This window comes from Meriones unguiculatus, chromosome X (genome assembly GCF_030254825.1).
Source record: "Meriones unguiculatus strain TT.TT164.6M chromosome X, Bangor_MerUng_6.1, whole genome shotgun sequence".
In the NCBI taxonomy this organism is placed as follows: Eukaryota; Metazoa; Chordata; class Mammalia; order Rodentia; family Muridae; genus Meriones; species Meriones unguiculatus.
In genome coordinates, this window is record NC_083369.1 from 92,444,866 (window position 1) to 92,458,423 (window position 13,558).

Below are 13,558 nucleotides of genomic sequence, written 5' to 3' on the forward strand. Positions count from 1 at the left end.
TATGGAGTTATCATAAAATTTATTCACTTTAAACATGCACTTTTTACCTGGCTGTGACTTAGATATTACTGAGTTGTCTACTTCCGTTGAGTTACTTTTCTTCAGTAGAGTTAGAAACTTGCATTCTACTGGGAAGAAGACTTCCATTATGATTCTCACAAAAAGCAAGCAGATATAAAATTATTTTAACATAACTATTAGAGCCTTAGAACAGTGATTTTTAAACTTTGGAAGATTATGTGAAACACTAAGAAATTCAGAAGTCATCCTCTATATTTGCCATCTAGGCATCTGCATAGTAACAGAAGAAAGTTCTGTTACTCAGCAAAGTACCTTTATCACAAATCATCAGATATATGGAGCAGCTGGTTGCTCTAATGAGGGAAGTTTTACTGGGAAATATTTACTGGTGAATTATTCTATACTCAGAGTATTTGAGATGCCTTTTTTCTTTTAATTGAGCCATTCATTATAGGCTTTTACCTCAGAAGCAGTGTTTATTCTTCCATTTTTTTCTTACCTTGTGAAGATTCTAAGCAGAGAATTAATGGTATTTTAAAAATATGGTAGCTTTAATTCCCTCTTTAGTAAGACCCTCCAACTTTACTGTTCAAGTTTGCTTCTTGGAGTCACAATGGAGATTAGGTGTCAGTAAATCTGGGTGGCATTTGAGATACTGAGCAGCTGCTAATACTGATATGATGAGCAATGTGGTAGTTTTGGTCTTCAGTCTTAGCTCAAAATTCGCATCTCCTTGAAAATTAAAAACCAACCAAGAAGCAAATACCACTCTTCCTTAATTACCATCCCCTAGAGATTTTGTGTATGTTTCCATAACTGCTACATGGATGCTTTATATTTTACGGAAACAGTGAAAACTTCCCCTCTGTGGGTTAATTTGTGTGGCTAATTCTCTTTTACATTAAATGACTGTGTATTTAGTGTTAGCTTTCCAGTCTGTTACATTCATAGGTATATTGTACTACTCATTTTAATTTATTAGCACTTATTCATGTCTTTAAGGAGCTTGAATTAAAGAAGGGGTTATTAAGCAAAACCTGCTTAGAATATCTCTTTTTGGTTTTCCACAGTGTGTTATCTAGCATGACAGATGCGGTGTTAGCTCGAGTGTATAAACAGTCAGATCTGGACATCCTGGCTAAGGAAGCATCCATCCCAATTGTCAACGGACTGTCAGACTTGTATCATCCTATCCAGATCCTGGCTGATTACCTCACACTACAGGTTGGTGTGTTTCTTTGCTTTACAGGAGAGAAAAAAAATCAACAGATATTCCTAACTTTTTAGTGGAACCATTTACTTAATTGCTATTATGTAAAATGTCTATCTTTAAAAGTATGCATGTGTGAATACTACAGATCTAGAAAACAATACATTGCTCTAAAGAAGCTATATGATCCCTTTCTTCTCAAGCCTGTTTCCAACCCCTTCTAGCCCATCACACATCTTCTATTCTTTCAATCAATTTGCTTTCTGTTGCTCTTTTTTTTTTCTTTTGTGGTACTGAGGATGGAAACCTGGGCCTCACACATACTTGAAAAGCTCTTTGCTAGTGAGTCCCATCTTCAGCGCAGTTTTGTTAAATTCTAAGGTCATGAAACAATTTCTTTAGATTTATTTATTGTTTTAGAATGAAACCTACTATGCATATATTCTTTTTTTTTTTCAAAACAAAGACATTTATTTAATGACACAGGCAACAGTCCTCCCTCCCTTGACCCACAGATACAGAGGCACAAGATGTCAATTGTTTTCAGAACATTTGGTTTCTACAAGAACTTCTAGCAGCCTTTCCCAAAATATACCAAATAAAATATTGTCTCAAAGATGTGTGAGTTGTGAAAACAGTCACCAATGCATAGGGGAATATCGCTGCACCGGAAAAAAGAAACAAAGAATTGATGCAGGAGAGAAAGATAAAAGGAAGAGGCATCCAAGGTGAAGATGGCCGCTATTCATTCTGGGGGTCATGGGATTTTTTCTCCCAGAGTGAAGAAGACATATATGCTATGTATATATTCTTTTATAGATATATATGCTATGTATATATTCTTTTATATATATATATATAATGTATATATTCTTTTATGTGGATCGAATATTTATGTGTTAAGAAACTCAAACTTTATACAAAGACTCTCCCCTGATGAGGGGAACTCCCTTCTACTTCTAACCTTGAAGTTTCTAATTTTATGGAGGGATTGGCAACTTACAAAAGAGTTGTTACCATGATATGTATATTTATAATTCCCAGGAATGCCTTTATAATTTACACATGACTGTGTCCATTAACAAATTAGTCTCAGCAATGTTTTTTGACATTTGATGATGGCAATGTTCTCAGAGTCACTCTGCCATGCTGTTTCTTGTGAATTATGCCAGCCACTTCTTTACACCAGGGAATACAATAATATGGAAGTAGTGGCTATCTGTCTCTTTTGTTTCAACTTCAGCATCAAAGGTTGTACCTGGATAAAAGTGTTCAATCCTTGAATGATAAGACAGAGTCAAAATTCATGAAAATCTAAGCCTCAGTACTATGTCTTGGATTAAGACATTAGAACCCTTTAGGTACTGTTTTGTGACTGTGTGTTCATATTATTGAATACAATGCAAAATATAGTCTATTCCAATAAGTCATTTATTTCAAGGTGAAATCTTAACTCTAGTAACTGTTGCATAAAAGTGGGTTTCCACCTCGTATTTAATCCCCTTTCCCTCTTGTTTTGTAGGAACACTATGGCTCTCTCAAAGGTCTTACCCTCAGCTGGATAGGGGATGGGAACAACATCCTGCACTCCATAATGATGAGTGCTGCAAAATTCGGGATGCACCTTCAAGCAGCTACTCCAAAGGTAGGGAAACTCTCTGCCCTGAAATAACTTCCCTGTCAATCAGATGTTTATTTCACAGTGGAAATAAAGCTTCTGTCCAAGGACAGCATAGCTGAGGCCACACAATTTAGGCTCTATTACCAACTCTTCTATTGAATAAGTATCTGGCTTTCTAAGAGTGCAATTTTTCATTTCTATAGTGGAAACTAGTCTTGGCTGATGCCTTTTATTCTATGTGTCTGTGATAAAAGCACATCTGAATTATGCCTTTGAATGCCCTGATACTGGTCATTATGATGACTGGCATCTTTGTGCATTATCACCACACAGCCTGAAGAAAGCAGTGAAAACCAGACAATGTAAAATCTTCAGTGCATGGAAATGGTGCTGTAATCTCTTCAATACAGCAATTTGATTTAAAAAATAATTAAAGAAACAAAAATGTCAGTTCTCTGTGAAGGACACATTTGCTGGCATACAGCTTTAGATTTCAAACCTCATCTCCAGGGTCTCATTAGATTTTTAAATCTGAGTCTCATGTGCCTATGGAAACTACCCCTACATCTTTTCTATCCTGATTATTCTCATAAAATGTAAATGGTAACAGTTGTTGCCAATCCCTCCATAAAATTAGAAACTTCCAGGTTAGAAGTAGAAGGGAGTTTCCCTCACCAGGGGAGAGTCTTTGTATAAAGTTTGAGTTTCTTAACACATAAATGTTCAGTCCACATACTAATATACATGCATAAATATATACACTAAAATAAAAAATGTACATCCCCCTAGAAGTAGTCCTATGTTAAGATACCCTTGCCCCTTGTAGTACAAACAGAACCTGGAATGGGTAGGAAATAACCCTACGGGGGAATCAAGCACAAACCAACCCTGAAGGATATGCCAAGAATAGTTTAAACACCACAGACCTACCACTCTCTTCTCTCCATTAAGTTTCTTATTTAGCTTCTGATGTCCTTTCAGTAGTCTTTTAATAAGGAAAATTTCCCTAAGTAGACATTATTTCAGAAACAAAGTGTTGATTTGTGGTAAGAGAATTGACCATCACATTAGGAGAAAACTGTTTACAATGATCATGTGCCCTGCTAGTGTCTCTCTGCTGTTTTCCAATAGTCACACCTATGGCTCACTCTGAGATGGATATAAAGGGACTTCAAAATTTTTCTCTGTGCTTCTGCTTCTTGAATTTGAGATGGGTTTTGTTTGTTTGTTTGTTTGTTTGTTTGTTTTACCAACTGTCAGGAACGTGATTTATAGCATGGAGATAAATTGCTTTATTTTTCGAATAATAATCATCCAGTCCTTGAGTATTTCATGCACACTTCACCCACCTGACTCTTGATCAGTGTCTTCAGCTGAGTTTCCTACTAACATGTCCATGGTAGGGACCTAAGAGACTCACAAGGAACTAGTAGGAAGAGATAAAGGAAAGAGAAGATTCAAGGAGTCAAACATCCTGGTTTCTGTAGACCTAGGGTATTTCTGGAGATGAGAGGCATTCAATGCTAAAATTTTCAGAGCATTTGGAAAACTGGGATAATTTGGTCACCCTAATGCTATGGCATGCCCAGTCTAAAAAGGAAAAGCTTAACTTGCTACAACAAATGAGCACTTGAATGTAAGGTATGCTTCAGAGTTGTCCAGACCTGGAGTCAGAAGAGTGAGTTTTCATCCTTCTGGACCAGTTACTGCTAAGGAACAATGGGCAAAGTGGAGTGGCAAGTTCTCTGACACCTACAATGAAAAGAACAGCCTGTTAGCCAGAGAGTGATCTTCTGAAAACAAACAAACAAACAAACAAAAAAAAAAAAAAAAACCCCGCAAGTTCTGTGTTAGTAAAACATTTGTGTGGACTGTTGTAGCCCAAACAAGTTAATAAAATCATGTTCTCTGGTGTTCTAGCTGAGTCAGTTTAGGTCAATGCATCCTTCTCACTTAGTTTCTTAGGCAAGAACAAATTGGTACAAACCGGGTGTCTCAAAAAGCACAGTAACATGTTGTCTGAGATCTAGGTGTTGGCACAGCCATATTCCATTTGTTAATTGACTCCTTCCTGAATTACTCCAAGTGTTTCCTCCATCACCCTTATTCTGTGTCCATATATCTCTATGTGCAAATGTCCCTGTTCTTCAGAATAATGGCTTATTAAATTTAGGCCTACTTCCACTCACCATGACCTCATCTTAAGTACTTACATATGCAAAGACCCTATTTCCAAATAAAGCTACATTCTGAGGTTCCCATTGGGTAGTCTGAGTGCATGAGTGTGCCTGCCTGTGTGTGTGTTTGTGTGTTGTGTAATGCAGTGGCATCAAAGCCAGGGCCTCATATATTCTACCTAAGTACTTTGCCACTGAATTATGCCATGACTTTTTTTTATTTTTTTTATTATTAGTTACATTTTATTAACTCTGTATCCCAACTGTATCCCGCTCCTTCATTCCCTCCCAAACCCTCCCTCCCTCATCTCCTCCCTGCCCCTTTCCAAGGCCACTGATTGGGGAGGACCTCCTCCCCTTTCATCTGACCTTGTTTTATCAGGTATCTTGCCCTGACTTTTTAAAGGACATTATTTTCCCAAACGCCTCTGCCATGCTATAGAACAAATGCCATGCACATGCAATAATAATATGCTCTGGAAGCTCTCCTATTAAAGCAAAATTTTAGGGAGTGGAGAGTTGACCCCTACAACAAATCCTCCTCCTCCTCTCATTTACCATGCACTGAAACAAAAGCTTAGGTGTGGCATATTTGAGCACACTCTCACTAGAGTGTGGAACACGAGAGAACATGATTTCAATAACGTGTTTGGGATACAACAGGCCACAGAAATGTCTTACTAATGCAGAACTTGCAGCTCTTTGTCTTTTCAGAAAGCCACTAGCAGGGTAGCAGGCTGCTCTTCTCCTTGTAGGCGCCAGAGAACTTACCACTCCACTTTGCCCATTGTCCTTCAGGCATATTAAGGCAAAATATGACTGCGTTTGCTTTCACAGATAAAATGTGCATGGACAATAATTGTTCTCTGCTATAAGCTGACTTTGAAATGGCTCCATTCTGTTGAAGAAATATACAGTTTAAACATTTTACTGCATGTCAAAAATGTCTTATTCACATTGAAAGAAAATTTCCAACACAATAGAGTAATTTCAGTATTATTCTTCTATGGACACTCATTTAAATGAAAAAGTACACCAAAATCCACTTAAATCCTGGTGAGAGCAAGGTTTTTGCTTTTGTTTTTGCATTGAAGAACAAACAAACAAACCTGCTGCAAAGTCTGATAGTGCAGAAGTTGCAGTTGGTCATTAATTTGTAAGTCTTCACTTCTTAATAGAACTATTTCCCTTAAAGATAAAGCTAGATTAATTGAAAATTTAAGAAACACTGGACAACTCCCAAAGTCATAAGTAATCCATTTCCTCATGCCTGAACCAAGAATAACTTACATGTTCAAAAGAAATTATTATTCTGTCCATTATTTTGCAACAGTGTTCCATAAGCCATGGATGGTGATGATTTTAACAGTGTTCTAAGTAAATATTTAGACTGTTTTGTTAATCACCTTTCTCATATGGTTTTAAGATTTACGTAAAAGCCAATGAGTGATTTAGCATTGAAAACTGAGATCTGAGTGAAGAATCCCTCTCTGCACTCTAAGTCATGGTTCAGAGTGTGCAAGGTTGGGTGATTTTCTAATTTCCAAGTTCTGGTTCTCTAAGGACTTATTGATTCCTTCTCTAAGAATAATTATTGGTAGAGAGTTCAAATGCTCTTTTCTGAAGGGAGGAGTACATTTTCAGGGCAGTAGGCACCTGGTGTAATATCCAAGTCTCTTTATTATATTCACCTGTACGAATGTTCACAGCATTAGTTACCAAATTTACAAACCTGTATTAATTACTTTCCCCAACCCCCACCCCCATAAACCAGGCTCCAAGATCTTTTGGCAGTTTGAGCATAGCAACACTTGCTTTAAAACTCTGCAGCTGTCATAATCAATATCTCTGCAGTTTCTTTCCTCCAGAATTTGGTGAGGGGGGAAGAACTGTGGTAGACAAGTATGTTTAAAGAAGCCAGATTTCAGATGAATGTGCATGGGCTTGCCTGTTACCAACTGAACTTCTTGGAAAGTAGATTTTAGTGTGTGGGATATATAAGATGCCCATGGCAGTGTGCACTTGAAATCAATGGCAGTGAGAAAGAGCAAGGTAAGGAAGCAGGAATATGGGGAGGGAGAATTAAGCTATGACTTGGACCCAACCCACATTCTCAGTTGACCTACAGAACATTTTTTAAAAATTTGGATCTGTGTGGGCTTGGGAAGAGAGGGTCTGGTTTTCCTATATTCCTATCAATCACTCCTTGAATATATGGGGACCTGGAAGGGTATGCTTGTGTGAGTGAGTGAGGTGACCTTTTATAGCTGAGGCAGCGTCCAAAGGTAGTAGACAGATAAAGACCACCTTCTCTCTGGTACCACCATAGCAACATAGAGGAGTAAGTCCTTTTAATCATGATTATTCATGACAATGCAGGTGTGGAGGAAATATCACAACATTCAGCAGAAATCCATACAAAATGGAGGGGGTGTGCATAATCATGGGGTTTGAACTGACATGAATGCCATATGGAAGTGAGGCTAGAGTTCATGTTCAGATAAAGACACCCAAGAGGAGATATTCAAGGGTGAAAGGCTGGGATGGTAGAAAATGGCAAAATATGTACAGGGACAAGAAGATTGACTTTCTTGTGGCAGTATATTGAGAAGAATTAAAGGAGACAAAAGCAGGAGAGATGTATTTTAGGCAGAAAGACTTGAGGCACTTAATCAGCTTTGACATAAGAAGCAAGTACTAACCAAGTCACACTGTTGTCTACAAAATAGAATAATGAGTGGAGAAGGCTCATGATGGCATGATGACTTGGGAATAGCTTTAGCTAATTTAGCTGCCTGCAGAATATCCACTAGAGCTGGGACTAGGGTGAGTAAACAAGACTCCCAGGATGCAAAATCATTTAATCCTAAGAATGCGCACCTCTTTATAGGTACCTTACTTACTTTTCCAAACCATTCTAAAAACAATAATAAATGACATTTCACAGCAAGTCCTCCTCTCTTGGAAAAGAATAAGACAGAAGCCCATTGGTATTTAGCTGGAGAGGTCCCAGAGTGCTTTTCTGTAGAGTGGTCATTCAAACAAAGACGTCAAAAACTTGTCCATGGAAAGAGCGAGGTGGGGAAGCATGTTACACAAAAATGAAGCTGTGTGCGCAAAGCACAGATAAAAATGCATTAGGCCACATATACAGTTATGTGTATAGCCCTCTTATGCCATTAAAACGTCAAGGAGAGGTCTATCAAAGAGAGGTAGAAAGTACCATGCTCTGTATTTGCCTTTATGACTGAGGAAGACTGAGGTAGTTAGTTCAAAGGACACCATGACAGCTTCAGTATGCTCTACTGACCATGGATAAGTTATATCTTTTAAAAGAAAATAGAAAGACTATTTTAGGCTTTCTTTTGTTTTGTTTTAAGACACATTAGATATGTATTAGATATAAGAGCTATTAAATAGTACCATTTATAATTAAATTCTCTAATTACCTAAATAACAGCTCAATTTTCTTCTTGCAGGGTTATGAGCCAGATCCTAACATGATCAAGCAGGCAGAGCAGTATGCCAAGGAGGTATGCTCTTTATTTGTAATGTTCAAATTGCCTTTGTCTGTCCTTTGAAGTTTTTATTTTTATTTTTTCTAATCAGCAAACTTCTCTGTGCTAGAATGGTACCAAGTTCTCAATGACAAATGATCCATTGGAAGCAGCCCGTGGAAGCAATGTTTTAATTACAGACACTTGGATAAGCATGGGACAAGAGGAGGAGAAGCAAAAGCGTCTTCAGGCTTTCCAAGGTTACCAGGTTACAATGAAGGTACAAATTGATGCTTCTCTGAAGGTTCACTAATTGAACTCATAAAGACTAGAACTGCCTCATCACCCACTCACTTTGAGACAGTCGACTGACCTTTTATACTGTATTAAAGACACACTGCAACCCAACAAGATCTCTCACCTCCTAAAGATTGCCAATATTCTTTGGAAAAAAAAAATTATGACAAAGAAATCTAAAGCCTGTGCTGTGGAGTACGCATTCCCCCCTCTAACAACAACAGAAGTCCCAAAATGCTTTACTTTGTATAAGTGCAGAGACATCAGGTTACTTCTGATGCTTGCAATTCCTTAAGATTTCTCCCATAAGAAAAGCTCCATAACTGTGCTTGCCATGTGCTTGCATGTGCTTGCGTGCCTTGCTTTTATTTTCTAATCACTCTTAAACCAATGATAGCTTTGCAAACTGTCCTAGGGGAATTCCGTTTAATCTAATGTCTTCCAGGAATATTAGAAAAGCTGCATATCAAATTTTTCTTCCTGCTTGCCTCCTTTCCTTCCCTTGCCTTTTTGTTGTTGTTGTCTGCAATGTTGAACACTGGCATGGAGCCCAGGGCCTAGAGAAAGTTAGGTAACGAACTCTACCACACCCACTCTATGCTTCAATCTTAAGCAATCATCTGAATGGCCTTTGTGTATTCTTATCCTCAGCTGGAAGGCCCCAACCCCAGGGCTTCTGATTCAGTGGGTCTTGCATGTAAAAATTTGCGTTCTATCTGATTCCCACATAATGAAATTCTGCTACTTGAGGGCCACACTTTGAGAACCTCTGTTGAAAGCATATCCCAAACAACAGGAGTACATTGCGGTGGAGACAGTGATTACACAAAAGCACAAAAAATATGAATAAAGTAACAAATAATTTTCTTTTTATTACATACCAAAGTTTGAAAAACAACGCAAAAAAATTTCCCCCTTTATATCAAGATATAAAAACATGTTTATTTATTTTCTGTCTCCCTTTCTCTCAACAGTGACTGTTTCCATAGCTAACTACTATTTAACAATATAATGTGGTTCCTTTCATATTTTTTCACATTTACATGTATTTGCCTATTCACCTACAAATGTTTGTTTGATTTTTTGATACAGGGTAGTTTAGATATATTCTCACTTGTTTGTTTTTTTTTTTTTTTCCTTCTTGACAAAACTTAGATTTTTTTTAAATTAATTCATTTAGATATTTTCAGTTTTTTTTTATTTTTTATTTTTTTATTTATTTATTTTTTTTTGTAACTATTTGTAATTAATGTTGAATTGAATAATATAAGTTAACCTCAATATTCTTCAACGTACAGATAATTAAAGATAAACAGAACAACTCTACTGTTTGGTGAATGTACAGACTTAGTCATTTTCAATTATATTTTCAGTTTTTAAAAGTGTTTTACTTTACTTTTTATTTTATGTGTATGGGTGTTTTGCCTCCATGTATACCTGTGCATTGCTTACATGCAGTTCCCATGGAAGCCACAAAAGAGCATTGGATCTCCTTGAACTGGAGTTACAGATAGTTGTGCACCACCCTGTGGGTGCTAGAAATCAAACCCAGGTCCTCTGGCAGAGCAGCAGTGCTCTCAACTGATGACCCTGCACTTTTTTTAAGATTTATTTCTTGATATGTATACAGTGTTCTGCCTGCATGTATGCCTGCATTCCAGAAGAGGGCATCAAATCTCATTACAGGTGGTTGGGAGCCATCATGTGGTTGCTGGGAATTGAACTCAGGACCTCTGGAAGAGCAGCCAGTGCTCTCAACTGATGACCCTGCACTTTTTTTAAGATTTATTTCTTGATATGTATACAGTGTTCTGCCTGCATGTATGCCTGCATTCCAGAAGAGGGCATCAAATCTCATTATAGGTGGTTGGGAGCCATCATGTGGTTGCTGGGAATTGAACTCAGGACCTCTGGAAGAGCAGCCAGTGCTCTCAACTGATGACCCTGCACTTTTTTTAAGATTTATTTCTTGATATGTATACAGTGTTCTGCCTGCATGTATGCCTGCATTCCAGAAGAGGGCATCAAATCTCATTATAGGTGGTTGGGAGCCATCATGTGGTTGCTGGGAATTGAACTCAGGACCTCTGGAAGAGCAGCCAGTGCTCTTAACCTCTGAGCCATTTCTCCAGCCCAACCCTGCATATTTTTAAATGAAATTGTTATTATTGTTGTTGTTGTTAGTGTTATTATTGAATGACATGCATGTAAACAAAAATTCACAAAAGGTAAATATAAAGATGATTCCATTTCCACAAAGTGAACTTATTCCCAACATCTAGATGGAGAAAAGTACCACAGACACTTGCTACTAGCCACAACTCATTGTCACAGGTTTTTTATTCATTGCAGTATTGCACATAAAATTCCAAAGTACAAGTGAATTGTAATTTCCGCACAATAATTGTTATTGATATATTCATTTATGTATTTAAAATATTAATTTCAAACAATTCTACAATGAACACCTTATCCATATTTCTTTGTCAAGTGTTACTAGAAAGTAAGTTTCTAAAGGAAGAAATTTTCTGTGATGTGTTATATGCTTTTAAAAATACAGTGATGGTTCATCTAAACAGGATGAATAGTTTAAACCCTTGCAGAAGTAAATTATTGTTCTTTCTCCACATACACTTTGTTCTTTGTTATTTACATTTACATCTTGCAAATTGGAAAGAAAATAGTATCCTGTGATTTCTAAAATTTGCCTTATTTCTTATTATGTTAAGCATTTTTCATATTTATTGGTCATTCCATGTCTATGTCCTTAATTTGCTATCATATCTTTACTTTCTTTTTTTATTCTTTATTAATTACACTGTATTCACTTTGTATCCCCCTGTGGTTCCCTCCCTCCTCCTATCCCAATTCCTCCCTTCCTCCACTCTCTGCATGCATGCCCCTCCCCAAGTCCACTGATAGGGGAGGTCTTCTTTTCCTTCCTTCTGATCCTAGTCAATTAGGTCTCATCAGGAGTGGCTGCATTGTCTTCTTCTGTGGCCTGGTAACACTGCTTCCCTCTCAGGTGGAGGTAACTAAAGATCAGGCCAATCAGTTTATGTCAGAGACAGTCCCTATCCCCCGTCCATCACTGGTTGTGGAGCTTTTTATACAACATGGCTAATCTTTTTGTCATATATGTTTCAAATATTTGGTGAAGCTATTTTAACTTACCTATGGGTTGCCTCATGCGTGCCTTGGGTGATTTTCTGGTTCTGGTACTGCAGGCTTGAAGAATAATAATTTTACTGACATTTGACAGGTATAAATGCTACCTCCTTTCCATCTCATTTGCCAGTACTTTAGGAGCTCAATTATTCTCAACTTAGATGTGAAATAAAATTTCAGTACAAAGGCAGTAATTTTGAGGTTAAAAAGTATGAGGCAATGTAGTTTTAAATCTGAATGTGAAAAATGGAAATGGATGGGGAATGTTACTTTTGGGATTTAACTGCGGGTGAAAATTGAGAGCTGGCACATTTTCATTTGGAAGAAAATAACTAGTGCTGAGTGCTCTGAATCCTTTTTAATGTACTCCTACCTCACTGCTTTCTGCAAAATTATTTTAATTTCTGACAAGGTATGCTTCAAATGCTAAAACTCATAATTTGAAAAAAGCTCAAAATAGAGTACCATTGTATCAAAGTAACTTCTTTGTATATTGGCAACTTTTGCTATCAACTACATGTCAGGAGAGTTCTTTACTAAAACTTTCATTGCCCCACTAGACAGAATACCAGAAAAGTGAATAACTGGTTTAATTTGTAGTGATGATCTCCCAAATTTAAATGAGTGACTATAAAATATTATAGTTTGAAGGAACTAATGCATTATCCTTGGTATCTTCAACTAAAAACTTCCCTCTACCCCTTTACCTTATAGTGATACATTATGCCAGGACAAATGTGTTATTAATTACTGAAGAAGATATACATGACTGCCACATACAAGAGTTAATACTCAAAATGTGATCTTATCCCCATCTCTTTAGACAGCTAAAGTTGCTGCATCTGACTGGACATTTTTACACTGCTTGCCTAGAAAGCCAGAAGAAGTGGATGATGAGGTGTTTTATTCTCCACGGTCCTTAGTGTTCCCAGAGGCAGAAAATAGAAAGTGGACAATCATGGTAAAGAAGAAGGATGGGCAGTGGGGGTGGAATGGTGAAACATCTCTAATTGTGCTTCCAACTTGACAATTCATACTTTGGGGTAAGGAATAAGTATCCAAGTTTATCTAACTCTACTGATTGCTCTTATGACATCTATTTTTAATTTTAAATTCTATTTTACTTAATTATTTTTGAGTGTTCAGGGAGGGGTGGCATGCACTTAACAAGGTGTGTAATTGGAGGTAGGAGGTTTTTGCAGGAGTCAGTTCTTGACTTTCACCATGTGGGTCCTGGGGGGTCAATCTCAGGTCTTCAGATTTGGGGGAAAGTTGTATATACCTGCTGAGCCATTTTGTCAGTTTGATGTTTATTTTTGTTCAAAAAGTTCACAAACCAGTGTTTCTTATTAGCATGCATGCATGGTATACTTTAATGAAGTAAAATTGATCCCCTTCCAAATTTATCTACTTTAATCAAAATTTGTACTGCGATAAGAAGTAGTTACTATTATCTGCCAACTATTATGTGTATAGAGCTCTCAGTTTTTAATCTCTATGTGTTCACTGATGCTCCTCATTCAGTGCCTGGTGTAAAACGGTCATTCAAAAAAATATCACTTCCTTC

At 37.2% G+C, this 13,558-nt stretch overlaps 1 protein-coding gene across 1 annotated transcript in view; it reads left to right on the forward strand.

Moving 5' to 3' along the window:
* The window catches only part of Otc (ornithine transcarbamylase), a 75,496-nt gene that overhangs the window by 47,206 nt on the left and 14,732 nt on the right, over positions 1-13,558 (forward strand). Inside the window, exons 5-9 of the mRNA XM_060374798.1 lie at positions 1,092-1,245; positions 2,754-2,876; positions 8,509-8,562; positions 8,657-8,806; positions 12,815-12,952. Coding sequence (XP_060230781.1) covers positions 1,092-1,245; positions 2,754-2,876; positions 8,509-8,562; positions 8,657-8,806; positions 12,815-12,952 — 619 coding nt within the window. The remainder of the gene's footprint in view (positions 1-1,091; positions 1,246-2,753; positions 2,877-8,508; positions 8,563-8,656; positions 8,807-12,814; positions 12,953-13,558) is intronic.